Source organism: Callorhinchus milii, unplaced genomic scaffold, assembly GCF_018977255.1.
Source record: "Callorhinchus milii isolate IMCB2004 unplaced genomic scaffold, IMCB_Cmil_1.0 Scaffold9, whole genome shotgun sequence".
NCBI lineage: Eukaryota > Metazoa > Chordata > Chondrichthyes > Chimaeriformes > Callorhinchidae > Callorhinchus > Callorhinchus milii.
In genome coordinates, this window is record NW_024704750.1 from 2,963,915 (window position 1) to 2,976,451 (window position 12,537).

The window sequence follows — 12,537 nt, forward strand, 5'->3', positions numbered from 1 at the left end:
CATTAGAAAAGGGCAGTGACAACTGATTAGGCATGCAGTATATACCAGACTATTAACTACATCTTAAGGATTATTCTTATTATTTAATCAAAGAAAGGCCTGTGTAAATTATGGAAATCAATACAACTGGCAACTTCAATTGCCAAATATGCTTCTACTGTGAATGATGGGATAGAGAAACAGCGCCATCCTTTGAAGATGAGTGTTCTTTTTCCTTTAATGAAATGCAATGCATCATATATAATTTAAACCACATTACTCTGCTTTAACAATCAACTGTCCATACTCTACACCATAAATTATAGCATCATTTCTGACTGAGTTCAGCGCCTTGGGACGTCCTCCTGACGTGAAAGGCGCTTTATAAATGGAATCTTGTTGTTGTTGTTGTTGTTGAGTTATGAGGAATGCAGATTGCCAATTACTGAACACTCAATATTAACTTCCAATGGAACAAACCACATCTTTCACACAATTTGAAGATGAAATATTACCCATCTTGTCATCTCGTCCCTAAAAGATCGCAAAATTTGCAGTGTTTCCAATTTCACTGAGATCCTCCAAATTGGGACTTTTCTCATTCTTTTAAGGCTTTGGGAATTATGACCCAACACAAATCAATAACTGGTTAGGGAAATGAAATTTAAAAAAAATTCATTGGTACAACTAATATGTAACTGTGTTTCCTTTCAATCAAATCTCTCAGGCGATAGGGGGAAAGGGCAGAATATTAATGCTCTTAAATTGTGGCAGAAGAATTAAAATACGGTAGACTTTGTGTTAGCAATTACTCACACGCTTTACTAAACTATGAAATGAACGGAGAATTTATCCCTGGGTTACAAAGAAAAACGGGAACATGGAATAAAGACTCCTGGTCTAAAATGATTTAATTTCCCTTTTTCCTGTCAGGATATCCCACATGGCTGGTCTCCAGTAGATTCCCTTCTTGAAGGAAGATAAAAAAGCTCTCCTTTCAGATGGTAAAAACAATTAATTTCTCTTGGAAAAAGAAGTTATGAGGACAGTACTTTAGAATGGATGTACTTCTTCCGTCTGCCTTCCTTCCCCACACCCCCTCCCCCAAATGATGTTCTCCTCTGAATACTCGACATGATACAGACTTGCTCCATTCTGCAGCTACCATAAGAGATGAGTCAACAGAGCTGCAGCTTTCTGAATAACTCAAATAATGATACTCACCTAGAAATACAACAATAAATGGAGACACCAAATATGAAGCAAATAAAAGAAACTTAGTTTTGAACAAATAGTTTGGGGGCAATCGGTCACAATGAAATTTGAACAAGGAATTTTATGAACTATTATTAATTTCACTCGGATTTCAAAAATAGAGCTTATTACAATACATTCGTAAACAAATATGCTCAAAATAGCATTTTGATCCTTTATCAAAACAGCACTCAAATATTTACTAAACCTGTTCAAATATATTAACATTCGTACGTTAACTTCTGTACTGTCAACTTCACTTAAAAAAAACTGTCAACAACAGCTTTATAAGTGAATAACCATGTTAGAATGAGATCAGCAACTCATTCTAAAATATAATCATCTGCAAAGATCTGATGTTGAGCGAGATCTAAGGAATTTACAACCGAATAAAACAATGATAAAAAAGATACAGGCTGTAAAAATAAATCTTACCAGCTGTGCCAGTTTATATCATTTGAATACTTCCCTACTTCTTACTGCTGTGTACCCTCCCCTCATTAAATAAGCAAAGCTAATTGCTCACAGGTTAAATACTAAAATTTTGCAGCTGCAATATTAACATTAACTGATATCAGATGTAATGGGCATGAAAGCCAACATTTGTTCTAAATAATTCTTTACTCGTTTTTTTTTTGAATCAGCAAAGTGGCCACAAAAGCAACCCACACAGACTGAAAACTGATGAATTGTGTAGAACATATTCTATATTTAACAGAACATTTTACTGTGTTAACAGCAGTAGAATACATAACAGTTGTTCGACTGTATAATATTTTCAAAATACTTTGCAGTAGAATTGCAAACAAGAAAAATATTCACACAGGTATAAACAAATGCTGTCCTAAAAAAACAATTAAAAATTGTATAGACTTTAGATGAAGCAAATGTTTTTTTCAACAGAGACTGACACTTTTAGAGCCTTCTGGAACACCAATCTTTGTCTTTCAAATGCATTCCAAGTGCTGTTAGCTACACAATTGCATACTGTTCATATAATAGGTCCCGTATTTTATAATAATCTTCACACAAACAACCTTCTAGTCCGATTCGTCCTGTCTCAGTCTGAAATAGAAACAAGATCAAAATCAAGGGATTGATCCACCAATAAGGAAAAGCAAAAATAAGGGGAAAAAAAGTGGAAATACCGATGAGGGTAAGGAAGATAAAGCGCAGAAGCAGAACATGTGGAAAAACTTAGTAAATGAGAGGAATAATAAAAGGAATTAATAAAAGGCAAAAATTCTAACTAATGCTTGGGAGGTCCTCCTGACGGGAAAGGCACTATAAAAATGTAATTTGTTGTTGTTGTTATGACTAATTTTAACAGCATGATGATTTCGCTCAATAGCTATTTTCATTGCTGTGGATTTTAGCATTACCTAAGAAACTTCAAATGGCCCTAAGTTCTTACTCTAGGAACAGAAGGAGGCCATTCAGCCCCTCGAGCCTGTTCTGCCATTCTATAAGATAATGGCTGATCTGTACCTCAACTCCAATTACCCACCTTTGGCCCATATCCCTTGATACCTTTACCTAACAAATAACTGTCCACCTCAGTCTTGAACTTGTTGCACCTTTAACAATGAGAGAGAAAGATTTGCAGCTCAGCTACAGGAAAGCCTACTACAACAACTTGGATTTATATAGCTCCCTCCACGCCGGACGGTGTCTCAGAGCGCTTTACAGTAACGATCTCGTGACCGAGCCAGGGGAAGGAAAGTGACCAAAGGCGCTATTATAATTATATTATATAATAATTATTATTATATATTATAATTACCAAAGTAACTATTAGTTACCACTATCATGTCTTGGCTCTCTGTTGGGTAATTCCACACTTCTGTTGGTTTTATTTTAAACGCTGGACAGCTGCAAATATACTTACTCTTCGGACCGCCACCACATTGTTACAGACCAGCACACCACCAACAAACTCAGCCTGAACGCCTTCCCGCAAAAGAACTTGTTTAAAATCAGATAATCTTGGCTCATTAATGAAGACAGCTTGATGTCCGGGAACCTGAAAATTTAGTTTAATAATTATAAATAATTCATTTTTTTTTATATAACTCCGTGAGAGCTTTAAAGGCTACAGATTTTATAAATCATTTTACTTATAATGAATACTCCTTTACTGTTTCAGGCTTCAATATACACTACCTACATTTTAAGGAAATTAACGTTTACAGTCAACAGTAACAAGCGATCTCAGAATGCCTTCAATGTACCTCATTTGGTGGCAATGGTTCCAGTGTTGGGATGACATCGAGGTCATCATTGGCCTCTTTCTCATCATCGTCAAATAGACTCTTGATAGCTTTTTGCTGAGCAGCAACTGGGTCGGAGGTATGTGTGGGTGCAGTAGTGTCGACCTGCATTTCTCCATCATCATCCACCCTCAAGTCCCCCTCTTCCAGAACGACCCCAGTGTCAACCTTTAACACCCTCATGTCCAAGACACCGTCTATCCAGGCCAACTCCGCATCCTTCGCTTTGCAGAACTGAAGAGAACTAACTAATGAATCCTTCAGTCGGACCTGAGGATAGAAACAGCAAGAAACACAAGGATCAATGCAAGAGTTTAGGAATCTTAAGCAAATAGATTTAGCAACCACATAAATCTCAGAAATATTCGTCATCTTGCAATGACCACCGCAATCTTTTACACCATTACTGCTCTGCTGGGTCTTAACACATTCAATGTGCCACTCCAGTGCAATTAGGACAGAAATACTGCTTATATAAACCGTGATGATAAAGCAGTAAATCTCATTTTACTAAAGAATCTTACTTTTAAAACAAACTGCATTTACATTTTCCACAGAAATAAATGGCATTTACATAGACAAAAATATTCAGGATAAAATATTAATAATGCTCCTTGCATTAAAATGCAAGTTTAATAGAAATAACATTTTAACAGCACAAAGGAATAAAGTTAGCTACTCTAACACAAACAGCAGTATGTTGAATTGTGGTTGATGGACAATATTAACAGTTATAGCCTATGATAAGTGATTACGAGAATTAGATACACCAAAGGGTTTCATTTTAGCTCACAAACAAAACTGAAAGTTCCTATTTGATTTAGATTACCAATGAAAATAAGGACAGAGGATCATAAAGAGGATAAACACCATCAAAGACTACTTGGGCCAATCAGTCTGATTACATGCTGCTCAGTGGTTAGAGCACTCGCCTTGCAAGTGAGACACCTGAGTTCAATCCCAGGCAGGGTGAAACCTTGGGCAAGTTTCCTTACTCCACACACCTAATGACAATCCCTCCAAAAAATAAAGCAATAATAAATTGGTCATTTTCAATCTACGACTCTTTGTGGGACACTGCTGTGCACAATTGGCTGCCGCATTCGCCCACAAATATGCAGTCAATGCACTTTACAGTATATTCTGTGATGCGCTTTGGGATGTCTAGAAGACACAAAAGGCACTATATAAAATGCAAGGATTATTATTATTCTATGTAATTATATGTAAAAAGTAATCATCAGAGTAGCCTCTTGAAAAATCATGTGGTATTTAATGTGCATCTTGCAATACCTGGTATATGTGAGTCTCACTGGTTGCATCCACTGTTTCATGAAGCTTTGGTGTGTAAATCTTAATGTCCTTCCCACCAAATCCCTTGCAAGATTCAGCCAGGTCCTGACTGGATTCTGGGGGTCCGTGAACAATAATCAACTGCCGCGGTTTCATCTGATTAATTATCTTTTTGATCGAGTCACCATCTGAGCGTCCCTCATAATCAATATATGTCACTCTGGCTCTGTTTAAATAAGAAGACAAATGCACATTACACTTCATGTACATACACCTTAGGCTCGAAATAAAAACTGCAAATGCAAACGATTTATTGGTAGCTCTTGATCAGATACACATGGTAACTCAATATAGATGAGAGGACACACACACATACACACACAATATTGAGCTATGACAATTACTTTGATGAGTGAAAATTAATAAACAATAATAATTCTTGAGTTTCACATTTCACTTTATCACATGGTTGAGATGTCTCAAAGCGCTTCACAGAATATACTATAAAGTGAATGGACTGTATATTTTGTGGGTGAAACACGGCAGCCAATGGCGCACAGCAGAGACCCACAAACAGTTGTGCTATCATTAAGAAGATAGGACAGAATGAAACAGAAAGCAACTGGCTTACTCTATACAAGGCACATATTAAGATATAGGATCTTACTAACCTGATTTCTATGGTATCGGATGTTGAAATACATTTTGTTGGAACGTCACTCAGGTCCTGATCCATGGGCTCCTCACCATTGCTCAGACCAGAATCAAGTTTGCTCTTCTCTTCCTCTGCTGCCTGAAGTTCAGGAACCAAGAAATCCTCTGCTCTGAAATTAAACATCGACTGATAAGTTTAGTAAAATAACAGAAACATTACAATGCAGAGCCGTGCTTCAATGTCAATGATTAATGTTGGCATTGGACAAAATGTCAGCAGCTAGTTGCAACTTCTACAGTTCATAAATAATCCACACGCACACAAAATCATGCCCACGAAACACAAAACAAGCTGACATAGAGTACCACCAAGTGGCAGAGGCAAAAATAGCACTCCAGGATTGCAATAAAATGAAAAGCTGGCATGGGACATTGCTGTGGTTCAAGACAAAATACATTTGCAAATTTATGACTTTTCTGTGTAGTGTCAGTGTACCACCTAGATCTGTTGCACAAAACTTTCATCATCTACTCAAGACTTGGGCTATTTTCTTCTCTCTTATCCACCCACTCCTCTGTCTATCTATATGCTCCCTCTTGGTGACATCATCCGTAGACATGGGGTCAACTTCCACGTGTATACGTGTGACACCCAACTGTACCTCTCTGCCTCCACCCTTGACTCCAGGACTCACTGCTGTCCTGACAGAATGTCTGTCAGACATCAAGTCCTGGATGAGAGCCAACTTTCTTCAGTTGAATATCAACAAGACCGAGGCTCTCCTGAATGGCTTCTGTCAGCACCTCCTCACCTCAGGCGCTGACAACGTCACCATCCATGGATGCACACTCCACCTTGCTAAGCCAGTCTGGAACCTTGGGGTCTTGTTTGACCCTTAACTATCCTTTCTACCCCACGTGTGCCATGACCCGCTCTGCCTTCCTCACCTCCGCAACATCACCCGGCTCCAACTCTGTCTCACACCACAGGCTGCCGAACCCCTCATAACACGCCTTCATTACATCGAGGCTTGACTATGCTAACTCACTGCTTGACGGCCTCCCCAACTCCTCCCTCCATAGGCCGCAGATCATCCGGAACTCTGCAGCCGGTATCCTCTCCCGCACTAGGCTCCGCGAACCTATCACCCCCATCCTCGCCCGACTTCACTGGCTTCCCATCACACAGAGGATACAGTTCAAGATCCTGGTCCCCACCTTCAAAGCACTCCATGGTCTTGCTCCCCCCCTATCTCTCTGACCTCCTAACCCCCTATCACACTGTTCACTCCCTCCGCTCAGCGGGCTCCAGCCTGCTTCACGTCGCCCACCTTGCTCGTCCCACTATCGGAGGGCGGGCCTTCCGCCACTCTGCACCCACCCTCCGGAACCCCATCCCACAGTGCCTCCGCCTCGCCCCTTCCCTCGCCACCTTCAAGACCCTCTTCTTCGACCGTGCTTTCGATCTCCCTGCTTCCCCTCCCTCCCCCACCCCTCAGCTCAGGTCGGTAACTCTGTCTATCCAGCGTCTTGGGACATCCTCCCGACATGAAAGGCACTATACAAATGTAATTTTATTGTTGTTGTTGTTGGGTGCCCAACCAGCTGTGTAAAACATTTGAAATACCCTCCCAACATGAAAGGCATTATGTCTTATGTAAAGTATATTGTACAAGGGTGTTACCTTCATGGAAATGTTTGTCAAATCATTTCTGCCTTCCGAAACAAAACCACATATAGATAAATCCCAGCTAGCTGGACACCTAAGCGTTCTGAGACGATACCCCGGGTGTAGGGTGCTATACAAATGCAAGTTGTGTTGTTGTTAATGGCGGAGAAGGGGGAAAAGAGATGTAGATCCAAAACTTTTCCATGTGGTGAAAGCCACGTGAAAGGGTTACAAGCGTCCAACGTACCTTATTATTTCTCCGTATTCATCCCACTTCAGTCTTTCTTCCGTGGCCGGGAACATGGGGTAAGACTTCTTAGCCTGTTTGAAGAAACTTCCTTTGCGACTGCTCTCACTTTTCATCATGAGATCGTGTTTGGTTTTCCCCGTTATCGGCTGGTCCAGATCTTCTTCAACGTCACTCTCATCGCTTGAGTCAACATCTCGCCTGTGAAGCGCACACAGTCAAGAAAATAGCCAGCTTAATAGTGGAAAACAACAGCAACAAGATTTCATTTATAGAGCGCCTTTCACGTTGGGAGGACGTCCCAAGGCGCTGGACAGTTGGGTCAGGACCCGAGCAGGGGAGAAATGGTCAGGGGGAGGGAAGGGAGGGGGTAGAAAGAATCATTAGGTTCCAAAGCCTTCTTACTCCTTTTCTTGTTCCTGCTTTTTAGCTGCTTCTTTCTTGAGTTTCTCCTTTTCCAGATAGTCTTCCAGTTCCTTCCCTTCCAATTTTACCCGCCGTCTAATCTATTTCCAAAAAAAAGAAAAACGAATTGTAAAGATCACAGAAAGTACACGACGTGTGTGAATACTATGGGACTGTTTTACATCTCTTGTGCACTTCCCAGCTACAATCTCAAAAGTGCAGATGGAGAGTTGCAAGTGGGTCATTGTTTCCCCTCTGACACAGGAAACAATGCACAGGCTTTGAAGATGTATAAATTACCAACCACCATAAAAACTTCTTTCTAAACAAGTCTAAAGCAAACAAATCATAACCACCAACTTTCACTTCCATTGTTACCTCCATATCCATTTTCTTGGTGCTCGGGTTGTCTATTAGGTATCTGGCCAGTGTTCCCGGTGTCGTCCTGTAGGTAAGGATGACAGAATTCTTTGGGTCCTGACACCACTGGATGAAAAGGTCACGAGAAAACCCACATTCCATATCAGGCTGACTGGCCAGCACAACCTTTGGACTGGGAACTCGTGCCAAGTCCGAAAGGCTGTGGCACAAAGACAGATGGCGGAACTGAAAGGGATTGTTCCGTTTGTCTTCAAAACATCTCATTAACTTGTCGCTCATCCATTCCACCTGTAATTGAAGAAGCAACAGAGATCTCTTAACAACAACAATTTGCATTATATAGCGCCCCTCATGCAGGCTGGTATCCCAGAGCACTTAACACTATGGTTCCAAGGAACTGTAATCACTGAAATGCATTCAGTAATTTGTAAAATACTAAATTTAAACTTGCATTTGTGCTTTTCACATAATAGAATGCCTGAAAGAATCTGGAAGTAATGAAAAAAACATAGTTCCAGACCAACCTGTGATTTGGAAAACTCCACCACATTGTAGCTAACATTATTTAACAAAGCGAGAGAGTAAACACTCAGTCCAGCATCCTTAGTCCTCCAGATCTGGTCTAGAAGCTGAGCCAGTTCTAACACTCGTCCAGCAGTGTCTAAAGCAATCAGCACGTTGCCATCACCACGCAATGTTTCCAAGACATTGGCTGCAAGGTAAGACACAGTGTAAACAGAAACAGAACACACAGAGCATGCCTATGCTGCCGCAAAACAAACCAATCATAGCATTAGATTATGTTTTCTAGCACACAACTGTTGGAAAGTACATACTGAGCAATTGTTCATCTCGCTGTTTTCTTCTGGGTTGAATATAAGTGGCATTGAAAGAGTCCGTGATGAGCAGAGAGGGTCTGTTGATCATTTCCACTGAACATCCATTCAGGTGGCTAAGAAAACAAAATGGGAAATGAATTACTTATTGTTCAAATTGCATGATCATGCTTTAAACCTACCTAATAGCAACTAGTTTTATTACCACATTTTAATCCACATCAGCCATCACGTTTGCACTGAAAAACACACTGCACTTAGCTCGACAGTGTCCATAGATATAAGATATAAGGAGTCCTCATCTATTCCACCTGATACAATTTTTTGTTTGATGCTTTCATAGACAGACTGTAGGTTCCATAGTAAAATGTCAACATCAGACACAAAAAATAGATAAACCTGGTTTTACAAAAGCGGAACAAGCTATGTTGATTTCCTTCACCACAGTAAGGTGCAACCAAACAGTTTAACAGAGGATGAGTTTTAGCTGGTCCCTAACAACTATGTTAGGCTGCCATAAGTAAACAGCACCTCTACGTGAACAAAAGAGCTGCAGCAGAAATACATGCTATACTGTTAAGAAGGGTGCTGTCTTATGTCACTCACATTTCTCTCTTGTGGTTAAAGTCAACACCATAAACTATTTCCTCTTCTCCATCTTTCACAATCTTCCAGATTGTTCCTCCAATCATATGGCCTGCGGGTAAAGGAGTTATGGACAGACCATGTCCTTTGCCTGGAAATGAGATACAATAGAGAAATATTCAACCGTACATAAAAAATACTAACTACGGTAAGAGAATTGTATTTTTCATTGCTTCAATTGAATAATTAATCTGAAAATACTATCATTAAGAAACAATCCTCCCAACTATTCCCTCTCCACCTTCAAGGATGCTCTTGGTCGAACACCATTCCCCATTCTTAGCCGTACAGCTCTGCATTGCGACAGCAAGCAATCTGTGAGGTTAGGAGCCTGTAAAGTCACACCTAACTTTCTCTTGTTCCTCAAGGTGAATCCCCTGACCCTGATAGTATAACTAAGATTGAAAATCCTTGCATTTGATATAGCGCTTTTCATGTCTTCTGGACGTCCCAAAGCACTTCACAGAATATACTGTAAAGTGAATTGACTGTATATTTGTGGGCAAACGCGGCAGCCAATTGCGCACAGCAGTGTCCCCACAAACAGTCGTAGATTGAAAAATACCATATGTGGGGAAAAGCAGGCATTAACAGACAATCTACCACAATTTGATGCAATGCATTGGTACTGCACAATTGTGGTTTCCATTACTTAATTCAACCTCTGAGTCTCCAAATGGATTCTTGTTTCCAAATATACCTTTTAAATTGACAATCTGGGAATACTTCAACTGCTGGATCTTGTCGAACGCTGCATCAACATCATCCAAGGTAAAGAGTGAGAAATCCTCAGTATTGTGTCGAGACTTGTAAAAAAAAGTATAAGCTTCTAAATTAAATCAGAATTTCATGCCATGATAATCAGCTCCAGGTACCATATGCTGTGCCTTACTGGCTACTATAAAAACTTATGCATCTTAGTTTTGTAACTAAAGATTAACAGCATTCGTACTTAAATCATTGTCAGAGCATAGATGTTTCTTAAATGAATTCACCTGATAGAGATCGTACATAAACATCTGTCCCATTTTGTAAACGGGAATAGTGGCATAAATTGCACAGTTTAATCCTAACCTCCCAACAGCATATGGGAGAGCGCCGAGGTGTAATGGATCCGGATGAGAAAGTAGGATTGCGTCGACTAGATGAACGTACCTGAAAACAAATTGCAATCAGTTACAAAATTGCTACCAACAACTGACATCTTCAAGTTCAATACAACTTTGTCAAAGAAAAAAATGTGATCAGAAACTGTTTTTAATGAAATGGCTACAAAATATCTCAACAAATTAGCTGAGTGAAGAACAGAGAACTGTCACTACCTATGAAACCATTCCCCGACAAGTCAGCTGTCTCAAGTGAGCAGAGGGAACTGGCACAAAAAAGTTAAAGCTGAACATACTAATGAACGTTTAACAAAAAATAGTAGTTTCAGTATTTTAGAGCGGCTTAGTGTTAAGCAAGGTACAATTATTTTTTGAAACCTTGATATTTCTCGCACATTTGACTGAAAATTCTAAACCTATTGTAATTTTGCAGCAATAACCACTAAATGCTTTACAAACAGACCACGTCACTATGCGGAGAATGACTTTGCTCACTTTTTCAGTGCATCAATTATATCCATAGAGAAACTTTCATCCCAACCACAGTCCAGCAGAAAGCGAAATTCATCCACTTGCAGGAGGTAGCAGAGAGCAGATTCCTCCTGCACTCCGGAAATCGCAGTTAGTTTGATGATAGACGTCATGTTTGGTTTTCACAGATAAACACAACTGATAAAAGAACAAGGAAAAAAAGTGAATCAGACCCAGTCTACACACGAGAACTATCCAAGTGTATAACATGGTAGAAGGCCATTTAGCCCGTTTCTTCAGGTCGGTGTTTGTTTTTCCGAGAAGCAACCCATCCCAAATCCCTGTGACCCTCATGCCACTAAATGTGTCTCGTTTATAGATTCAAATATTCACCAAAACATTATACAGGACTCAGAAGCGTGAAAGGTCGACAGTGATGTGCAGCTTCTTAGCCCATCTCTTAAGTAATACTGGTACCAACTATTTGGGCCAAACAGTCTGGAGTGATGCTGTACAGTCTATGTTCTCTGCTTGCTCTCCATCAACAACAACTTGCATTTATATAGCACCACTCACACAGGGTAGCGACGCAGAGCCCTCCAATCTTCCTACTATCTCAAAACATTGTTCTGTCGATCAGCCTCTCTCCCTACCCCACAGGAAAGTTACCAGTTCTAATGGCAATTTAGATCACGCAGCGAGTGGCCCCTGAATAACGAAAGTGCCAAACCGTAACCGCCTTTCAATCCTGTTTTACCAAGTGAATGTATGAAACAAAATTTTGCAGCAGTATCTCTTTTATCTTTATCGGTATCTTTTCGGCCCTCGTGACGGCCGCAGAAATAAGAATAAAACCTCGCATTCGGTACGGCGCCTTCTCTCGTCTCCGAGACGTCTCAAGGCGCTTCGCGGGAAGATGCTCCAAGTACAGCGACCGCGTCTATCGTGGGGGGGTGGAGGGGTTGGGGGGGGGCGAAACGTGAAACAAGTGCACTTTACCTGGGGAGCCTGAAAACTGAGGAGTTAAAACGCACACAGGTCTGGGTCGCGCTTCAATGGGACTTTAAGGGGGTGATGGTGGTGGCGGTGATGGCTGTTGTTGTTGTGGTTGTGGACTCCACAGAGGGTTTGACTTGCTTCACCCTCGGGACACTCGAGCCCCACTCGCTTGGTGAGGGCGGGGGCTGCGGTCTGTAACAGGGGGTGGGAGGTCGGGGAGGGGTTGGGGAGGGAGGGGAGTAAGAGAGGAAGGTGTGGGGGGGGGGGGATGAGGAGAGGGGGTGTCGGGGACGTGCGGCTCGTGAGGCTCCAACTGGAGAGCTTTGCC

General features: G+C 41.0%; 1 protein-coding gene across 1 annotated transcript; it reads right to left on the reverse strand.

The window, feature by feature from the left end:
* Positions 1-1,295: 1,295 nt before the first annotated feature.
* Positions 1,296-12,283, reverse strand: cpsf2 (cleavage and polyadenylation specific factor 2). The gene is made up of 15 exons (XM_007903849.2): positions 12,210-12,283; positions 11,235-11,408; positions 10,629-10,788; positions 10,334-10,439; positions 9,595-9,724; positions 8,989-9,104; positions 8,677-8,864; positions 8,150-8,440; positions 7,772-7,872; positions 7,367-7,567; positions 5,468-5,620; positions 4,797-5,022; positions 3,465-3,773; positions 3,122-3,256; positions 1,296-2,298 (listed from the first exon to the last, which is right to left on the reverse strand). The coding sequence occupies exons 2-15, from the start codon at positions 11,381-11,383 to the stop codon at positions 2,206-2,208; spliced, it is 2,358 nt and encodes a 785-aa protein (XP_007902040.1). The 5' UTR covers positions 11,384-11,408; positions 12,210-12,283; the 3' UTR covers positions 1,296-2,205.
* Positions 12,284-12,537: the final 254 nt, after the last annotated feature.

Excerpts from the sequence above, each read along its gene's own strand:
- cpsf2 (XM_007903849.2), bottom strand. The coding sequence starts at position 11,383 with ATGACGTCTATCATCAAACTAACTGCGATTTCCGGAGTGCAGGAGGAA. Across the intron at positions 10,440-10,628 it reads TTATGTACGATCTCTATCAG|TCTCGACACAATACTGAGGA; the intron begins GTGAATTCATTT and ends TTTTTTTACAAG. Across the intron at positions 3,257-3,464 it reads AACCATTGCCACCAAATGAG|GTTCCCGGACATCAAGCTGT; the intron begins GTACATTGAAGG and ends CTAAATTTTCAG.